This window comes from Ornithodoros turicata, unplaced genomic scaffold (genome assembly GCF_037126465.1).
Source record: "Ornithodoros turicata isolate Travis unplaced genomic scaffold, ASM3712646v1 Chromosome29, whole genome shotgun sequence".
In the NCBI taxonomy this organism is placed as follows: domain Eukaryota; kingdom Metazoa; phylum Arthropoda; class Arachnida; order Ixodida; family Argasidae; genus Ornithodoros; species Ornithodoros turicata.
Genome location: NW_026999353.1, coordinates 1,485,294 through 1,507,041, shown reverse-complemented (window position 1 = coordinate 1,507,041; position 21,748 = coordinate 1,485,294). Strand labels below are relative to the sequence as shown.

Sequence of the window (21,748 nt, the reverse complement as noted above, 5' to 3'; positions counted from 1 at the left end):
CCACAAATGCGATATCAGGGAATATTTCCGTTTGCCTGATCAAAACGATTCACAATCAAACGATTTCTTCGTTCTGCGCAGAAACTTATGAAAAGTGATTTCAGCTCTTAATCATATCATAAAATTTTGAAAGCTCGACGCTTCCTATCTGCGTCTGTGTTGCTTTCGACGTCTTCGCTTCTTGAAGTCAAGAAAACATTGACGGAACACGATTATATGCGCTGGGTCCCAGTTGTATTCGATCCACTTAAAGGGAGGGTCCGCAACGGTTGTGCCCAAAATTAAGTGAAAGTTGATTTCAGTAGAGACCACCCCCCAGATGCTGACAACAGCCTCCGTTTCGTATAAACGTGCGCGTATAATTTATAAACAGCGAAAACGATAAAGCGAAACCGAAACTGTGAGAGCAGGCGGTGGCATCGGAATCGAGGAGCGCCACGCCGTGACGTCAGTCGCGAGATTCGTCTGCCGTGATTCCCATGTGTTGTATTGCATTGAAGACGCCAGGAAGCAAGTTACGCTCAACGTGCAGTCATGGAAACCGACTCCGCATCAGAATAGAACTCCACGGGACTTCAGCCCGAGTCAGACGTGTATTCTAATGAGGAGAATGACTTGACCGTCACCATAAACCACAACGACTCGCCGTATTCGACGGACCCTGTACCAGTGCGCGCGTCGCTTGAAACCGAGGCCTCGGACCCATACACTAAAGACTGTCGAACTCGGAGTAACTAATGATGAGTTTCTAATAGGTTGTCGCACATTCTTATACAGGGTGTCCCAGAAAACGTGTCATTGAATTATAATAAAAAAACTACACCAACTAGAGTCATGCGGCCAATGGCATTTGTTCTTACTGGGTTTTTGCCACCTCCTCATATGAATGTCGTGTAACGTAAGTTTAATTATGTAAATTTTTGCGAGCTTAAGTCGGAAATTTGCCTCTCGCCTCACCCTCTTCACTGGTGGATTCCTAGATCTATTTGAAGCAACTTACACAGCTAAAAAAGAAGTTCAGCTAACATAAAAAAGTCAAGCGCCAGAAACGCGAAATGAAATCACAATATAAGTGTGGTGAAAGAGGCGGTGAGCGATTGTCCGGCCTCAGCAGTTTTTGGTGAGCGATTGTCCGGTGAGCAATTGTCCGCGCCCCATAAGTGCCACGGGTGCACGCGTAATATGAAACATGTTGCAGGTGCACATGCGGTCGGGGCCTCCCGCAGGTGCCCGCAGGCGCCACTCCGAGTTACCGCATGAGCCGTCTTTTCGTGTCGAACATTCCTGGCTCAAAATGATGAGAACATATCGTTCTCGAGCTGGTCTTCCTCCACTTGATTTTGCGCAGCGCCATTTCCCACTCCAAACGACGTTGTTTGGTCGTCGGAAACTGGAAATATGCTACGTTTGTTGTTGTATCCGACCTGTTGCCACAACTGATTATACAGCATGTCTTACCGGCCATCGTGGTGGGTGTAAGATCAGTGTGCGACGTAACGAACACAATTGCTACGGAAAATTTCCTTCGTCAAAACTGCCAAAACACACAGCAAAGCAAGGCGGACGGCGCGGGATATCTCGCGACTTACATCACGCTCGGTGTTGCTTGCAGAAAAGCGCTCGTGGCTCGCACTACCCTGTCACCGAGCGCGTCATAGAAGAAAATCATTTTTATCAAGTTTGACTCAGTTTTCGAAGGAGATATTTTACAGGCATGGTCGTTGATGGCTAAAGGTGACGAATATTCGAAAATCTCGGAAGGGACCTTATGCGGATTCTCCCTTTACGTGAGTTGAACATTACTTACATAGATGACATTTACATTTTGTTTGTGAATGCATCGCATTCACAAACTCGGCTCGGCTCGGCCATGCACAATTTAAGCATGCTGTCGCCGAGACAAGTGTACGCGTGAAGAAAACAAAAGAAACATTGTCTTGCGTTCCCGTCTCCTAAATAGAGGTATATAACGTCGTTAGACAATATATACCAGCTCACAGCCATTATGGTGCCCATCAAATTTCATACTGATGGCAACTAACAGGCAAAATATAGGAGAAGTCTCGCACTCGCAAGTGAATAAGATAAGTATTTAAAAATATTCATTTATTTAAAAGCATTTATTTTACTGAAAAGAAGCTTTCGGGCAGAGTCCGTTCTTCATCGTCATTCACCTGATGAAGGGTGGACTCCGTCCGAAAGCTTGTTTTTCAGTAAAAAATATGTTTCAATCTGTTTAAATATCTTACTGATGGCAACAAAGCTTCCCTGTGATGCAGTGAGGAAAAATTAAGAAAAACTGAAAAACAGGAATAAGCATACATTATATACATGTCAAAAAACATGATGGCCACACATAAGGTAAAGATTAAAAGGAAATCATCGGCGCACAGATCACATGGCAATAACGTTAGACTACACCCATCAATTTTTTATACATCTTTTTATCACTATAATTACAATGTCAGACAATGTTTTAAAAATGTATACCAAGAAGAAGAGGGCGTTCAGGGGAACGCAGTATCTGTAGCGTTTCATTTTCTTTTTCTTCTTCTTCTTCTTTTTGGTTTAAAGCAGAAGTCACCAGAAATGGTCTTCAGTCTCTTTGGTTGTGAAAGCACATTTTGTCGATGTATTTATCAAACCCGTCTTCCGATGCTGGATATCAGAGGAGAATGCGCGCTGAACTCTGATAATTCCCCTCCCTTTCGAGTTTCATTCTTCCTCCCATTTAGACGTGCTCAAACTCACAGTCGGCTTTCCTACATGCGGAAGTGTCGTTAGCCTAAGGCCTCTTTTTGAGAGCGGTGTCTCACTAGTTAGTCACACTTTATGCCCTTGGGAACAACATTGACGTGCTATATAACCAAGATATTCAGTTTAGCTTCCAAACATGGTCCCCATAATTGTGAAAGTGCACTGGAAAATTACCAAAATTGGACGGCTTATGATATATAAGACTTTGAAAACACGATGGAGCACGAATTCTTCATATGTCCCATTCAGTACAATGTGTAAGACTTCAAATGCCGGGGGAACAAATGCCTTTATGGATATACGCGTAATTCGTTTTCGACATAATTTCTGGTATATCGGTCTCATAGGATCCAGTGTGGAACCAGTGAAAAGTGTCGATTTTTTCCGCGAAAATGGAATTATACGTTTCCCATGTATTGCGTCTATGGGTGTAGTGCAGGGGAAGCACGCTTCAAGTTTTTGTCGTCGGATCTCGGTCATGAAACAACCTTATGTCATCGAATTGACCAAGAGCACTTATTTACGTAGACTGTTGCATTCGGAAGGCCATTTGCGAAGTTCATTGAGAATTTTCAGTCGTGGGGAGTAAATGTCGGGGTTAGGGGACTAAAATTGGAAGTAATTGGGCAGTCTTGCATGCCCAAGAATTAGGGACAAAACGTAAAGCAGGCTTCACCTAAAATGCCTCCCATAGAGCCTGTGTGTTCTGGAACGAAAAGCGCGAGCTACATATTCTGCTGGCAGCGCTTTGCATTCGTTCTCTAATGGCATCTTGCCTCTGCCAGGATAAAACTTTTGAGCATTTTTTTCGGCATGAATAGTGGCATCTTCGAGGTTCTATTCGGGTTCCAAATTTTGAACCTGTAAAGGAGCCTTCCATCGCCGCACGATCACGTTGCGGCGAAGCCTACGTTCAAGGCCACGCGAAACCACAGGTTTGGGAAATGGCTCAGCGCAGAAGAGACTACAAGAGAAGACAAACAAGAAATAACAATACGGGGAGCAAAGATTTGTGTGTAACATCACGTGGTAAGGGTATAGGATATAAAAAACTAAAAACTTGACAGCTGTTAGGAGAACTAACATCGTTGAGGTTCTTATAAAGAACAAACGTGTGTACATTAAGGCTGTTACGAAGTCTGTTGGTATCTGCTAAACTGTGAGCAATTTAACAAAACATAAAATAAAGGTGTGGTCGGAGTGAACGGCACAACAACAACAACAATAAATGATGACGATGGGATGGGGTGTTTCACCGCGGAGGTACGTACCCTACACCACTGCACATAGAACTGCACATTTAACGTTATGTCAAGATGATGAAGGAAGGTAGCAAATACAAGAAAGAACTAAAATGAACGGCAGAAAATGGACCAACCACAGCTTAAGACGACATGTACTACTTTGCACAGGAAAATGTGATATCTGAGGTTCTACGATGTGCTAAGGTTGTCAAAGCAAGTTTATCGAGGATAGGTTATAATTATAGACACCAATGTGTCGGTCATAGAGAATGTACAATGACTCCAAGGGCTTCGATGCTGTCATTGGGTCAATCTTAGAAAATTATTGAAGCTAATTAAGTATACCATTTTAGTTAGCCATCGAACACTAATGCGACCGGCTAGGAAAGATATCCGAGAGGCTTCGTTTTCGTTTCTTCTTTCTCGCTCTCTCTTTTTTTTTTGGGGGGGGGGGAGGGAGGGGCGGGGGCTTATTAATACCTGAAGACAATTTATGATACAGCTATAGGATGTCACGCTTCCTCGCGAACGCAGGAGCCTCTCTAGCGAGGAAAACGCAATTGTAAAAGGCAGTCATGCACTTCGTCCATTTGTAGCATGCGGAAAGCGAGCATGGGATCAACTCTGTTCAACATAGAGGGGGGAAGAATGTCGGTTGTCCGTTGGCGGGAAGCCAGGGGTGTCACTAGACGTCGCAGAATTGAACGGCGGTCTCCTCTGAGCAGAACAATACGGGTCCGGTTCCGAGACGAGAGTGCTGCTTCTGCGGCGCTGTCGGCCTGCTCGTTCCCCACGACACCACAATGGGCTGGAACCCACTGGAGAACTAGCCTGTGGCCTGCGGCGTAGATAGTGTGGTAAGCCATTAACACGTCGGTGACTAGGGGTGCGGATGGGCCTCGTATGCCGGAAGTTTCAATTGCTTGAAGTGCAGATTTGGAGTCTGTAAAGACTGCCCATTCCCGGGGTGGAAAATCAGCGATGTGTTGTAGAAAGAAAAGGTTGGCATAGAGTTCCGCAGCTGTGGAGGAGGTTGGATGTGAAAGGCGTCTTCCGTGCACGACGCCTTCGGATGGAATGACGAAGGCTGAGGCGGACTTGTTGTTTCGGGATGCGCCATCAGTATATGCTGCCGTAAACGTCGCTCGTCAGGATGCTGCATTAATCCACCGCATGCGCCTCGATGTGGCCTTTACAGCTCAGTGGCGTTACCGCTTGAGACAAATTGATTCTCCCACCTGTTGCCACTGTGGTGCTCTTGAGGATCTGGAGCACATTCTTCTTCATTGCCCTCACTACGAACCTTCCCGAATCACACTCTCCGAGTCCCTTCGTCAGCTGGACTCTCGCCCTTTCTCCCTACCGAAATTGCTTGGTCCCTGGCCCAATCCAGCCCAGCAACGCTCTGCGCTCAAAGGTCTTCTGACATTTCTGGACACCATCGGACTTCGATCGTTATTGTAAAGGGGCTCGTTATTTTATTCCCCCCATTCCACCAAGCACTGGGGTAGAGTATCGCCTGTTGCGATGAAACTCCCCACTCTCCAAGGCCGAAAATAAAGTTGTTGTTGTTCGTCCATTTGTATTATAATGCATTACTCTGCTCTCTTTTGATCACAATAATGCTCGTTGCCTTGTCAATCTCATCTGCATTTTTTACATACTGTAGTTTTGTCGTTCACCTCGAAACAAAAAAAGTTAAGAGATCACGACTTTCTGTTGTTTGAGTTTGAGTCTGATTTGCGATTTTCTGGCGACTTTCTGTTGTTGTCATCTCTCAAAATGTATCTATCAAGACCCATCAAAATAAGCGCAATTTCAGACAACGAAAAAAAAGGAAAATATTGTTCTGCGTTCCTGTCTTTTATTTTCCATACTTAATACAGCTAACGCCGTAGTGGATCAAATCTCTCCCCATTGCAGCCTAATGCCGCGTGTTTTTCGACAGCCGTACTCGTGACTTTTCTTTTCGTCTATAGAGAGGGTGCTAGCAGGTGTGCTGTCTTATCAGTGTTCTTCTGAAGATTTACAATCTTGATCCAGCCGTACACGCTCGCGCTTTCAGCAGTACTGCTTGGGACTGTGTGGTTCGCTATCGCGTCTTTTTTCATTCGTACGTCTTTGTTTCTGTAGTTGTGAAGAAAAGTTTATTGACTGGTTGATAAGCAACTGCGTGCACCACGTAAAAGTCAGTTGTGTAGCATCGATTGCTAGTACGTATGAGTCGAATAAATACGAATGAAGCACGATGAACATTTGTTTATATTTATTTTAACATATATTTTAGCTTATCCGATGTTGCGTCCCATTTGTTTGTTCGCCGATGATGTAGGTTCTTTAAGGTGGAATTTTTCTTTTCTAGTCCTTGGCTAGAAAGCCAACCTAGTCAGCGTTGCTGCATGTGGCTGATTGCGGCGTGATGCGAAGAAACATGTATCTACGGGGTCACGGCTCTCCTGTCCGTACCCCTTGCATTTGGTGCCCAGATCTAGAAACATAGTTAGGACGTTTAACGTCTCCTGACGCATATCTTTCCCTGCAGTATCTTGCTCAAATTCTTTAACCACACCTCTGAAAAGATCCCATAACAACTGTGCTAGTTCATCTCTGGTGTCTGAGGCGAGGACTAGGGTTACAAGGCGTGGTAGATTCTCAAGAAGTAAATCGACATTATTTCCTGTTAATGATGTGAATCTAGCAACTTCCGTTTTCCTGTCAGTGAGCAGTCTGACGTTCGCACAAGATCCCTTTATAATGTCCACCAGCTTTCTCATGGATGTGTAATATATTCCTTGCATATTAGCATACAGATTATGGATTACCGTTCTTGCAATTATTCGTTCTACGGCGTACAGGCAGTCTGAAGACATATAGGAAAGCCCATCTCTTCGTACTCCCGTCGCAGACTCCCAGAATTCTCAGCCGCAGAGCTATACGGGCACAAAAGCTCTAGCATACAAGAACAATAGCAAGAACGCGCGCAGAGCGAATAAGCTTTGGCAACGTCCTAGCATTCTTCCTACTCAAGACAAGACCGAAGTGCTATCAGCTCCAGTAGATATCTTGATGAACAAGGAATGATTTCATTGGATGAAGTATGGAAGGGAAAAAAAGTCACTAAACTCAAACAAAACAATAAGTCAGTCGTTACTTTTGTGCACGGGTTTCGATGATAGCTGCTGTAATCCACCCTCGCCTTTCTGTCTGTCATGTGGTTAACGCGGAAGCCGTGATGAAGCGGGCAACTCTACAAGATACAAATAAAACAATAATTCCGCGCTTGATGCCCCGTTACGAGTACATCATGAGCCGTGCAGCAGTGGCCGGTCTGCGGCCGCTGTAAGAAAAAAAAAGAAAAAAAGGAGGGAAACAGAGAGAGAGACAGTAGTTGCGTGGCATCGGCGAGTCCCGCAAAAGAAGCAGATTTATCGCTCTCAAAGAATTTGTACGCCGAAGGTGGCCGATTGTTGCGCTGTGAGACCTGCAGACGAATTGATTTATTTACCCTCGCGGACATGAGGCAACACAAACGGGAGGTTAACATTTGGTAGAATAATGTTAAGAAAGCAGCATACAAGATTTACAACCACGTGAAAAAATTGGCAGATACGTGGAGGTAAATAAACAAGTACATGAAACATTTTGGTCAACTGAGCAAACAATGACAACACGTGCGACGTGGAAATTGAAAAATGACTATGAAGCGCAACGGTCATGTCAGCCAGACGCGTGAGCCTTCCTCTTCATATCCCCCTCTTCGTCCCTTCACCGAACATTTCTTCTTCACCGAAGTGCCGCCAGTGTGGGCAGGCAGATCGCTCGAATTTCCACGTCACCCCCCCCCCCCCCCCAGCGGTCGCATAAACATTTCTTAAATTGTTTGGCATCGGTAATAGAATGCATATAAGCTCTTGGATTAACGATCCTCTTAGGAATTATTATGATAGTCAATTTTGTGAGACAAACACTCACAAGTTACTATTCGGCGAGTGGAAAGCAGGCGCAGATTGAAGTTATCAGGTTAGGGTTGAGGTTATTGAGGTTATGTATGGTAACATGAAAAACTCAGTGCGGCATCCCTCATTGTTCTCCATAGAACCCCGCTTCATTGTCCTTGATGTTTTGCACATGAAGGTACGAATAGTCGAGCGGCTTCTTGAAAACCTGCTCTTGGAAATGCAGAATGTCTAATAAGTGCGCCACCCGAAAGGAAAAGACACGTCCGTGACAAAGCTGGTGGACATTATAAAGGGATCTGGTGCGAATGTAAGACTGCTTACTGACAGCAAAAACGGAAGTTGCTAAATTCACATCACTAACAGGAAAGAATGTCGATTTACTTCTTGAGAATCTACCACGCCTTGTGACCCTAGTCCTCTATTCGGACACCAGAGATGAACGAGCACAGTTGTTATAGGATCTTTTCAGAGGTGTGGTAAAAGAATTTGAGCAAGATACTGCAGGGAAAGGTATGCGTCAGGAGACGTTAAACGTCCTAACTATGTTTCTAGATCTGGGAACCAAATGCAAGGGGTACAGACAGGAGAGCCGTGACCCCGTATATACATGTTTTTCGCATCACGCCGCGATGAGCCACATGCAGCAGCGCTGACTAGGATGGCTTTCTAGCCAAGGACTAGAAAAGAAAAACTGCGCCTTAGAGAACCTACATCATCGGCGAACAAACAAAAGGGACGCAGCATGGGATGGGCTAAAATATGTTAAAGGATAGAAGAAAATTCATCTGCGCTACAGGCTAGGAGATATCAGAAACGTTACGTCACGTGCTCTGAAGAAGGTGGCATCCAAGAGGAAAGAGGTCCCGTTTAAGTGTGGAACTCGAACAGCGCGTGTCACGCATGTTAGATGTCGACTCTATGACGCGAGGTGAGCTAAGAACGGAAATCGGGAACGTCGTCCAAAGATCCAGACGACGGCAAGCTGAGGCAAATGTTTCGTCACAGTTTGAGTAAGGTGGTTTGAAGTGCCCCCGTTTATTTTGGCTTCAAAGCTAAAGGAGGACATTGTGATCGCATATGCAGCCATACGAGGTTTTTCCCAACATGAACAGGACACCAACTCTGATGTGTACAAATGTTAATCGTGCTTCATTGGTATTTATTCGACTCATACGTACTAGCAATCGGTGCTACACAACTGACTTTTACGTGGTGCACGCAGTTGCCCTTATCAACCAGTCAATAAACTCTTCTTCACATTTACAGAAACAAAGATGTACGAATGAAAAAAGACGCGATAGCGAACAACACAGTCCCAAGCAGTACTGCTGAAAGCGCGAGCATGTACGGCTGGATCAAGTGTGCAAATCTTCAGAAGAACGCTGATAAGACAGCACACCCGCTAGCACCCTCTCCACAGACGAAAAGAAAAGCCAGGAGTACGGCTGTCGAAAAACACGCGGCATTAGGCTGCAATGGGGAGAGATTTGATCCACTAGGGCGTTAGCTGTATTAAGTATGGAAAATAAAAGACAGGAACGCAGAAACGATATTTTCCTTTTTTTTCGTTGTCTGAAATTGTGCTTATTTTGATGGATTTTGAGAGATACATTTTGAGAGATGACAGCGACAGAAAGTCGCCAGAAAATCGCAAATTCTCGCAAAATCGCAAAACTCAAACAACAGAAAGTCGTGATTTGTTAAGTTCTTTTTGTTGTTGTTGTAGTTTCGAAGTGAACCACAAATCTACAGTATCCAAAAAATGCAGATGACATTGACAAGGCAACGAGCATTATTGTGATCAAAAGAGAGGAGAGTAATGTGTTATAATACAAATGGGCCAAGTGACCGCCTTTTACAATTGCGTTTTCCTCGCTAGAGAGCTGTACCATAAATTGTCTTCAGGTATTAATAACCCCCGTCCCCCCAAAAAAAAAAGGAAAAGGAGAGAGTGTTCGATGGCTAACTAAAATGGTATACTTAATTATGGTATTAATTAGCAAGAGGTTGACCCAATGACAGCATCGAAGCCCTTGAAGTCATTGTACATTCTATATTGGTGTCTCTAATTATGAACCTATCCTCGATAAACTTGGTTTGACAACCTAAGCACATCGTAGAATCTCAGATATCACATTTTCCTGTGCGAAGTAGTACATGTCTTCTTAAGCTGTCGTTGGTCTATTTTCTACCCTTCATTTTAGTTCCTTCTTGTATTTGCATCCTTCCTTCATCATCTTCACATAACGTTCCACGTGCAGTGGTGTAGGATACGCACCTCCGCGGTGAAATACCCCATCTCATCGTCATCATTTATTGTTGTTGTTGTTGTGCATTTCACTCCGACCACATCTTTATTTTATGTTTTGTTTGATTGCTAACAGTTTAGCAGATACCAACAGACTTCGTAAAAGCCGTAATGTACTCACGTTTGCTCTTTATAAGAACCTCAACGATGTTAGTTCTCCTAACAGCTGTCAAGTTTTTAGTTTTTTATATCCTATACCCTTACCACGTGATGTTACACACAAATCTTTGCTCCCCGTATTGTTATTTCTTGTTTGTCTTCTTTATCTGTTGTAGTGTCTTCTGCGCTGAGCCATTTCCCAAACCTGTGGCTCCGCGTGGCCTAGAACGTAGGCTTCGCCGCAGCGTGATCGTGCGGCGATGGAAGGCTCCTTTACAGGTTCAAAATTTGGTACCCGAATGGAACCTTGAAGATGCCACTATTCATGCCCAAAAAATTGCTCAAAAGTTTTGCCCTGGCAGAGGCAAGATGCTTCAGAGAACGAATGCAAAGCGCTGCGATTAGAATATGTAGCACGCGCTTTTCGTTCCAGAATACACAGGCTCTATGGGAGCCGTTTTAGGTGAAGCCTGCTTTACGTTTTGTCCTTAATTCTTGGGCATGGGGAAGTAGAAGATGCGACTACTCCCCATTTTACTCGTTGAGCTAGAGACGCGTACGTCACGGATGGAAATAGTAGGCCGTGATCTATTCGGTGACACACCGGGCCGGGCCGAGCTCTACTCACTGGGCCACCGGGTCGCATGAAGGCCCGGAAAAGTCAGCACTAGCGTCCACGTCACAAAATAACAGCGTCAGCACGCCTTGGGTGTCATACTTCTTAGCTCAGAACAAGATTATTACTAAATAAACTCTACATTTCATAAATCATCGACATTGTATCAATTCGACACCACTCCGAAGACAAGAGGTTTAGTTCGCACTGGTCATTTCAAAACAGATAATATCTTTGGACTCTCATACAGGAAATAACTAATTATCATGCTTTCATAGAGCTTTGGGAAAAGTGTGTCTTTAAGCGTCATGTATGCAAGTGCTTCTGGGTTTAGAAGCATTAGGACGAACAATAGGACGTCTAACTAATTCATACTGCTGAGGACCAAAACAAAAACAATGCCAAGTCCTACTAACTGTGATTACACCACGGGAAGGTAAAACGGGTAGGAACACTTTATTGCAACTAGAATTAAAATGAACAAAGCTCTGGTGCAGAGCCTGCAGGCAGAATGCAGGCTCTGCACGAAAGTCTTGTTCATTTTAGTTCTAATTGTAATAAGGTGTTCCTAACCGTATTACCTTCCATCCGTGTAACTCGTTCTTTAGTAGCTCTTCGTACAGTTCTTTATTCGTATTCGCGGTTTGTGTTCAGGTGTTTTCAGCGTTTTGCTTTCTTTTTCTACCAGGTGCGTTGGAACTACTTAGCCTTCTGTGGAACAATCGACGGAAACTACACGCCTGTGTGTCCGTATCGTGGGATCATTCAACATGAGTAGTAAAGAAAAAGGTAAGTGTTGCCCTTCAGTTGCAACGACAGCAAAACAAATGTTTGCGGTTGGCTTTTTTGTAAATTTTCGACTCAATCGTATCGGGTTCGATAGATAGACTAGTTGGCACTTAACTGAAAACATTTGCAAGAACGAGAGGATAGAGAGGTAGCAAGCGAGCTGGTGGTATAGATCCATAACTTAAAAACCCGAGACTAGGGGACAAAAAAAACGACAAACACAGAGAAGGTCTCAAAAGAACTTCACAAGAAGTTCTTTGCAAGAACTTCACAATGGTGTAGAGAGACAGATTGCCGTCCTGGTGTGTGTCTGTCTCTATCCTTGAGCTATTCTTGGGTCGCAAACGTTTTCAGTTAGAATTCTACGTGGTTAACAAAAATACACGTTCTAAGTTCGACGGCAAGAGAGCGATACGAAGTTCGAGACAACGGCGGAGGAGACGCTTTCTGTTTTTTCGTATTCAAGACAAAAATCAGACGTAAACGTAGGCGCAACGGACGCCAGACGCGTGAACGTGCACACATCGCCCCCCAATGGGCGCCTCGTCAAATTATTCGTCTTCGATCTCACTAGAGAAAATGGGTAGTTGAAGCAAAAGCACTCGACGCGATGCGTACCCTGGGATCCCTCTGCGTCTGCACTTCTTGACACACACTCGCACATAGAGGTACGATGATGAGACTTCTTGATTTACGGAAGTTCCCATTGGGAACCTGCAGAATGCAGACCACACATATATTAGTATCTAATTATTGCATAGTTCGTATGTAAGTTTCCTCGCCACACAGAGAAACAAATCTGCACTGAGTCGCATTGAACGATGAAATATACTGTTAAGGACGAATTCAGTTTTTGATTTTTTAAAGTCATTCAGGGTGCACTGTCCTCCCTTTTGGGGAGGTACTTGCTTCACAGTAAAGCTTGCGATTAAGGGTTCTTTCACTACCATTGTTCCTTTGCCAAGTCCGTCGGAAGGTAAAGTAGGTCGGTATGCAATGGAAAGTGGTGTATCTTTCACACACTAAGCGTACAGGCGAGAGGTCAGCATTACCGCAGTAGGCGCAACAACGAGCCCTTCAGGAAGAAGACTGACGCTCTCGCCTGCCGTTATTCTTGGAACTCTCTTCATAAGAGAAAAAAAGTAATACGGAAACACAATTGGTCAGGGCGGGATCGAACCAGAGAGCGAGAAAACCAGTACCGGCATTTACAGCACTGAGCCAACACCACACTGATTGTCATCGTGCGGGAGCAAGACGCAAGTGCTTCGGAAGCCACACTGAACTCACAAAAAAAAAACAAGAAAAAGAAACTGGAGCATCGTATAGTTTCGCAGAAAGTTGAAAAGCGTAGCAGACAGGTTCAGCTTCCATGCCTGACATAAACACTTTAGGGCGAACCCGTTCTTTTCGTGAATGCAAGCAAAAAGGCACGCCAATGCACTCTGCCATGAAGCCAACACTGCGAAAATAAGTGGCCCAGGAAAAAAAAAAAGAACTGTGACGCTCTTGCGCTTCCATTCCACTTGTACACTAACGTCTAATACAAACACCTAAGCGTGGACACTTTTTTTCTAAAGCTCAGGGACAACGGATATTCTAACAAAAGTATGTGGAATGCATTGTTGCAATGGAGGGCACGGAGTACAGTAAGACAACCTTAAAGCGATGTCCCGCAATTTTGGGAACGGCCCGGTGGTACCGGAACTTTTCCTGCATTTACCGGTCACTTGCATCTCCAGGGCTTTGGCTAAACTATACCCGGAATGCCATCGAGAATCCTTACGGCAGCGATCACTTTCCGGTTCTTCTGGAGACGAGAGGGATTCCTCCAAGTCTACAGGTGCGTCCTCCACGATGAAAGCTTTCAGAGGCGAACTGGGCAATCCTTAGAGAGCATGCCATAATCGATCGTGACATGACAAAGTACTTATCAGTAGATCAAGGAAGCCATACCATCACAAAAGTTATCCTCGACGCATCTACCGATAACAGCCATCCCACAAACTAGAGGGACGATACGTGTACGGACAAAGTCCTGGTGCAATGAGGAATGTCGTCAAACGCAACGTTCTCAGAACAAAGTGTCGACCATTTTCCAACCTTATCCAACAACGCAGAATCTGATATTGGCGCATTATGATCTTTGTTGTCAATGCGCCATTAAACTCCCAATCATCATCATCATCAGCAGAATCTGATACACTTCAAAAGAGCAAAAGTGAAAGCTCGATATACCAGAAAGCAAGGCAGGAAATCTTCGTGGGAGAAGAATGTCTGAGCTATAAACAGCCGGACTCCTGCAAAAGCTGTTTCCAAGAAAATACGAAAAACGGACGGCGAAAACCGGGCTTTCACTCTTCCACTTCTTACGGCGAATAACCCATGCAGTACATCACTAAATGATCAAGCGGATCTTTTGTGTAAACACTTTTCTGAAGTATCAGGTTCTACTGGGTACTCAACCAGTATTTCTTTCTTTTTTTACGTTCGTGTTAGCGCCGCGAAGCAACTGTGGCCATGAGCGGCGTACAGATGTGGCAGATTGAAAGAGGATGGCAGCAAGGAGTGGGGTGACAGGGGGGTTAGTATGCCTCCTGGGCCGACTTCAGGGGGAACTCTGCCGACATTCGTCTGGAAACTCTTCGTAAAATCCAGGGAAAACCTCAGACACCACAGTCGTTGGTAGCCTTCCAACCCCCCACTTCCCAGTCAGCACGACACCAACGAGCCAGACGCTATAAGCGACTCGGCCATGCCGCTGGTACCCAACCAATACCCTAAAGCACAAAGAAAAGTCCGAGCGAAAGAAACTGTTAGCGTTCAATGATAGAGCTGAATACAACAGCGAGTTCACGATGCACGAGTTGGAAACTGTGCTATCCTGTTGTAAACCCACGGCAATAGGCCCTGATCATACCCATTACAGAGGAAATTCTCCCCACTTCCTCCTTTCAGTCATTGCTTAGCTGCAATGGCTAAGCAATGACGCTGCTTTAACTTAATTTGGAAGGAGGGCATCGTACACAAATAATGCAATACAGCTACCGTCATACCGATCCTTAAACCCAATATGGACGGATGCTATTCAGAAAGCTACCGCCCAATAGCATTGACTAGTTGTCTTTACAAAACATTTGAGCGACTTGTCAACAATCGATTAGTCCATATCTTAGAGATCACAGAGAAGATGTGAGGGAGAACCATAGCCATGCTCATCGCCATCAGCCCTTTAGCGCGAGGTTTCATATCACCCGCATTCTTTCGCTTGGCTGCCATAAAACAACACGCTAAGCTTCCTGTCTCTCCCGTCTGATTCGCCTCTTAACATTTGGTGGAGGTGCGACTTCGCCATCCCCCTTTCGTTACCCGACCGTCGGAAACCCCCGCTTTGATCTCCCGACTTCGTACAGGAGTTGCGTTCTGGGCGTTCACTTCGCGCTTCGCCAACGCCCGCGGGACAACGCAACGCTCCCGCAGCACGTCAGCGTGATCCGCCCGTATTCTCCACAGTGGCGTAGCCACGGGGGGGGCTAGGGGGGGCTCGAGCCCCCCCTACCTGCCACGGACCGACCCACGGAAATCGTGCAAATCCGAGGAGAAAATAATATATATATGGGGGGGGGGGTGACAGTCTGACGATCGCGAAAGTTCTTACAGTTCATGGCGTCTAAGCAGCACTCTTGAATGGTTTTCAAAGTATGAGCTTTTCAAAATCCTTCCAATCTCGTGAGCGGCGGGGGGGGGGGGGGAGTAGGGCGTGTTTTCGTATCGAGCCCCCCCTACCTTGGAGGTCTGGCTACGCCACTGATTCTCCAGCACGGGTACTGAGGACATTGGTGATTGGTTGGCCGCCTACGAACGAGTAAGCAAGTTCAATGCCTGGGACGACTCCTCGGAACTAAACAGTGTGGCGTTCTATCTGGTGGACCTCGCAAGAACATTGTTTCTGATCCACGAAAGCGAAATCAGCTCTTGGTCTGTGTTCCGCTCCCGTCTCACTGATCTCTTTGGACGACCGGCGCAGAGAAATGCCGACGCAGAACATAAGCTGTCACAGAGACTTCAACTGGGAACAAGACGTTTACGTCATACATTGAGGAGATTCTGTCTTTGTGCAATCGCGTCGACTCCACCATGTCCGATCCCGCGAAGATCAAGCACATTCTAAAGGGGGTCGCGCCTGATGCGTTTAATCTTCTCGTTCTAAAGTCCCCTTCCACTGTCCAAGATGTCGTAGCCCTCTGCAAGGAACTTCAAGAAGCGTAAAATCTTCGGCTATCGTCCTCTATCTCATCAACAGCACTCATGGACTCTTCAACCTGAGAGGCTCTTCACGCCTTTATTCGCCAGGTTGTCCAAGAAGAAATCAACTAGGACGTACCCAGGGCCCCATTGCTTTCCGGTGCCTCCACGCACAGCGTGCTCGCATTTGTGCGACAGGAAGTATCCGCTGCCTTGGGTGCCAGTGCCCCACCTCAGACGAATACCGGTACCTACGCAGACGTTGTCCCTTCACCCGCTACGGCCCAACCTCCGCCACCTCTACCCGAGCCAATAATACATATAGATCGTTTCCAATGCGGTTTTCGACGTCACTGAACAACACTCGATCACTTAACACGATGGGAGACAGATTGGAGAAGCTTATGTGCGTAACCAACATTGCCTATCTGTATTTTGTTTATGTCCTGCCGGTTTACTATACAACATGGAGATATGGAATCCTTCAATATAGGTTGTGTAGAATAGGAGGAAATATGATCTGATGCCGTCAGGACTTTGTCTCTCAACGGAGTTATCCTGTTCATCTTGGAGATACACTATCTATGTCCATGTTCAAGAAAACTGAGTTCCTCAAGGAAGTGTACTGAGTGTAGAGACAGTTTTCCTTTATAAAATTAGCACAGTTACCAGCGTTATTCCCGCAACGATCCACTACTCTTTGTACATGGGCGATTTACAGATGAGCTTTGTATCCTGTACTCTCGCTATATGTGAGCGGCAAATTCACATTACAATCAATTGTTTGATCAAATAGGCAGACGAGAACGGGTTTAAGTTCTCCATTGCGAAAGCCGCCTGCATTTGCTTTTCGGGCAAGCGTGGTGTGCAGCATGAACCGAGTCTATTGCTTCATGGAGAGAGGATGCCGCATAAACCTCAGTATAAATTTCTCGGCTTCATATTTCACTCAAAACTAACATTCGCACCGCACATTCGTGACTTATAATACGAACACAGAAATCATCCAATATTCTCAAAGTTATTTGTCACAAAGCATGGGGTACTGTTAGAGCATGCTTACTATGCGTATGCCGATCAAGATAGGTTAAGGAAGCGTCATGTATAGAGCTGAGCGCGGGTGCGGCTATACCCGCGAGTACCCGCAGTTACCCGCACATCGTCACGATTTAGGGGTAGGAATTCGCGATAACTGCGGGTAGCGGGTAAAATGCGGGAGTACCCGCAATGCGACCGGGTAGTGCTGGTATACCCGCATTACCCACGCTCCACGGCCAACTAGGTGATCCCTCTCTGTCACACGCGAGCTCAGCAGTGCCCTATGTTGTTGGCCGTATAAATCGATGTGCTAGACTGCAGCAGGCAAGTGCTGGCGGGCGAGTTCAATTAGTAATGCAGACATATATGGCTCCATGTTGAATTGCAGTTTTACTGGCATATGATTGAAGCCGTCCGAGACTTGTAGCCAACTCTCAGAATTTCCATTGTTTTAAAATACAAACAGCGGTAAAGTGGCCGGACAAGGGGACGAATGGACGGTCAATAGTGAACAGATAGCGAATACTGAACGCATCCACTGATTTGGGATAAGGCTAGTGTATACTGCCCGCATTGTCATCTTCATCACCCAGAGGGTGCACAAGAAAACGGGGGTTCGAGCTGGCGACCGAGCGCGTGTATAACGCTCACTTCCCTCTGCGGGTCCCAATGCGGTATACAGACAGCACTGCGGGTGCGGATCGCCCAGATTAAATTCTTGCGGGTGCGGGTCACACACGCGCGGGTACTGTGCGGTTGCGGGTCCAAGTTTGCCTACCCGCACTCGCCTCTAGTCATCTATGGGGCCGCTCGACCTTCCACGCCCAAGTGTATCGATCCTGTTCACTACTCAGCTATCAGTACGGAAACAGCCATGTTGAAAAAAAAAACAAAGCAGTAACGTTTAAACTGCGAATGGCACTGGCCAGAGTCGAAATTCCACTGGTATGACTGGAAAAGACTGGAGATCAGTCTGGCAACACTGGAAACCAGTTAATGCTGGGCACTGGATATACTGGACTTTCACGGGGCACTGGATGCCAGTGTACACTGGTTACTGGCAGTACTGGAGTTTCACTGGATGCACTCGAAACCAGTGTATGCAGAATATTCAGCCTACTGGAGTTCCACTGGGTACATGAAAACGCATATTTTAACATATATCGCGTATTTTAACATTTTCTTGCCACGATAAGCAGTTTTTGCCACTCAACGAGCCTGCTTTTGGATTGGTTCATCCATGCAGCTTGAGCTGTGATTAGATTCGCGAGACGGCACAGACACTCAATGGTGAAAGGAATGAAGAATAGAAAGACAGAAAGAAAGAGAAGAAACTACTTTCTTACTAATGGTCGCCATGTCCATGAGACGCTTAGTAATGATCGAATCACTTGTTGGGTGATTTAAACCCTCGGTGCTATTTTGGAAGACTGCTTCAGTTCACCTTCTTGCGATATTTGCACTTCGCCTTATTCGGATGGCTGCACAATGTGTAGGTCAGCGCTCACACCTACACAGCTTTTGCGGAACACATATTCTGTGACAAACACACAATGAGCTTCCTCTAACGTTCCAAATTTATTTCATATTAGCTTATGTTTAAATGCAGGAGAGAAAATCTTTCTATTTTCTGGTGTGCGAAGATATTCTCACATGTGCTGTCATTTTTAGAAGGCGACAGTCACAAAGCGTACAGTAAGTCGCGAGCATGTCACTATAAATTCGAAACTTACGTTGTTGACAAGGGTTTGAAAGGGCTGAAAAGATTATCCGCTAGATTCATTCATTCCAAGTACAAATACTCAGACTCCGTTTGAGCATTGTTCCAACGGGCACAGCTAGCGTCATGGCAGGTCTGAAGAAAAATACACACTTTGAATATTTTTTTACCAAATTTGTACTAACCGTCTCGTTATCGATTACAGAACGTATCTTTTCCCACCTGGCCGCCAGGCTGAAAGGTTCAACCACAACACAACTTCCTTGCTTATTGTGTACCTTCTGACAGGTTTAATTTGATTTTTTTCGGACTACAGAAACGCTTTTGTTCTCCCCGCGTTTGAGATCTTACGCTTACATCGTAGTCAATGGGGCAGAAGTAGAATTCGCGCTCCATCGTGATTCCATAGTCTTTTACATCAAAAGTTATCCGCTTTAGGTAATTTGTCACTGCAGTTTCACAATAACGGGGACCATGTCTAGAACCTAACGTGAATGACTTGGTAATGTAGCGAGCAGATTTTGTTCCCGAAGGCATGGAAGTCGGAATAAATTGTTAGACATCACACTTAAAGAGGGCTTAGCCTAACGACACTGTCGCATGTAGGAAAGCAAAGTGTACGTTTGAGCACGTCTGAATGAGAGGAGGAATGGAACTCGAAGGGGAGGGGGATTATCAAAGTTCAGCGCTCATTCCCATCTGATAACGAGGACGGGAAGAGAGGACTGATAAATCTACAAAATAAGGGTGTGCTGTTATAACCAAAGATACCGAAGAACATTTTTGGTTACCTCTGCTTTAAAAAAAGAACACAAATACAAAAACGTAGGTCGATCGTAGATTTATTAGCGAGTTTTAGTTCATCGTAAATTACGGCCCTAGCGTATGTAGCGATAGCGTTAGTGGTTCTCTGCACGCGCGAACTATAAAGAGAGCTTTGCGCTGTGCGCAGAATCCACAATGCTATCCCTCACGTACGCAAACCCTGCTAGAAATGGTCCCATGAAGATTTCCCGAAAAACCCATTGAAGTCAATTGGACGTCTTTCAGAGAAACACCATTAAAAACCCAATGAAATTCCAATTCCCAATAGATGATTTGGAACAAATATTGTATTGGCCACAACTGGTGTTTTAATTGGTCTCAATGAGAATTCTCTCTAGAAGTCAATGGGGTCCAATTCGAGACACGTCGAATAGCACCCATACAAACTCATTCGACGTCAGTCTTGTGCCCTATTGAGCCAGCGCACTCCACTAAGGAATTTCCCACTGAAGTAACCCTGATATTCTCCCTGCCAATGCACTTTTTTAATGAGTAGTAACATTCAATATCGTTGCTCCTAATGAAAGTTACGTTGAAGAATGAAAGAAGTTGTGGGGACTGCCGAAAGAAATACACTCTGTGTGGTTACTTCGTGAAAATTTATTGTTCGCATAACAATACAGTAGGTGTGAAAAAATGACAAATAGCAAGACACAAAAACGAAAATGACTTGCACATGTGTGAGTATTCATGGAACTGAGAAACCACACGAAACAATAAATATCAGGAACACTTACTCAATTCAGCACTTACGTGTCTTTGAAGGCGTATCGTTCATCAACAACCGTACCGTAATTCATGGAGGATTGTTTTTTCAACGTCCAAACAACGAGCAGCGCACAACGCCATGGGGAAAAATTTCTTAAAGCACTGAGTTTTTCGACGACCATGTTCTTCACTGTCTTGTACACCTGGCGCCTCACGATTTACGGTCTAGTCTGCCGTTCTTGAGCGAGAATTAACGCATATCGAACTTAGGCGAGACTGCGTTCCGACGACGTGGTGATAGTCACATCGCGACAAACGCTCCCTTGCTTGCTGCCTCGAACAGGCTCAACCTGCACGAAATACCATTTCAGATACACTGCATATAGTATTTCAAATACCATTTCAAGTGACGTCGCCATAATGTCAGAAGGCAACAAAGCATATTACATACCGTTTCACACAGCGGTTAGTAACAGTCACTAAAGCAACTCCACTTCGTCTTGCTATCGTTCAGTCAGCGCTCATAATGCCTGCAGGGGTAAAGGCGGCAAACGGCAAAACGGGGTAAACGGCAAAAAACATAAAGATAAAGGGCAAATTGATGCAGGTGCGCGACTGCCATCCTCACACTTCAACGACTGACATAAGAGACTGACTATGCCGCTGGCGACTGGCGGACGCTTCCACTTCTGTGCAGTGTAATATTGCAACACAATAGCTTGAAGTGGGAGGCGCAACAGTAGGTTATACCACGGCTCTTGATGGCCGGAGCGCAGCGGATGTGTGACCCTCACTGCGAACCAGAGGTATCTACAGGTGCGTCGTGTGTCAGCGCCTTTTGTTGTCTTTTGCGACGTTTCTTTCCATTGATCCTTCCAGAGCCCTCTATGGAATCCAGCACGTCTCTCCGTTGCTATGGCTGTCTTTTTTCCTGCGCCCGATATGCCTTCACAGTCGGCCAAATTCCACGCCAAGTGTCCAACGTTCTCTTCAACGTTTTCTTGGCGATTTGTTTTATTTGTTGCCAGATGGCAACGATAAACTTGGATGTGCTGCTCCTGTTGTAAAAGGGTCCCGTGTACACAGGAATTATTTTGGGGGAATTACTGTACATATTTGAAATGCAACGTTAATTTGGTTCTACATTTGGACCGCAACAGTAAACATCTTCCCGTTTCGTCCGCGAGAACAATCGTGACTGAGGGAATTTCGAATGGTGACAGGTTAAAATACTAGATGTTATCTAACGTGTAGGTGACGACGTGCTTGTCTTTCTCGTAATAAAATGGCTGTTTTTGTAATATCAGTTTTTTCTTCTCCCCACGTACGTGGGTTCCAGGATATCCGTGTACAAGATTATATTACTTATTATATATTATTATATTGTATAGGAAATCTCAGATTCTTTTATGACATTTATTATCGCACCATCGCTATTTC

The 21,748-nt window shown here is 45.3% G+C and overlaps 1 protein-coding gene across 1 annotated transcript in view; it reads left to right on the top strand.

The window, feature by feature from the left end:
• LOC135373686 (caspase-3-like) overlaps positions 1 to 21,748 on the top strand; it is a 253,647-nt gene that overhangs the window by 36,430 nt on the left and 195,469 nt on the right. Inside the window, exon 2 of the mRNA XM_064606770.1 lies at positions 11,672 to 11,772. Coding sequence (XP_064462840.1) covers positions 11,754 to 11,772 — 19 coding nt within the window. The 5' untranslated portion in view covers positions 11,672 to 11,753. The remainder of the gene's footprint in view (positions 1 to 11,671; positions 11,773 to 21,748) is intronic.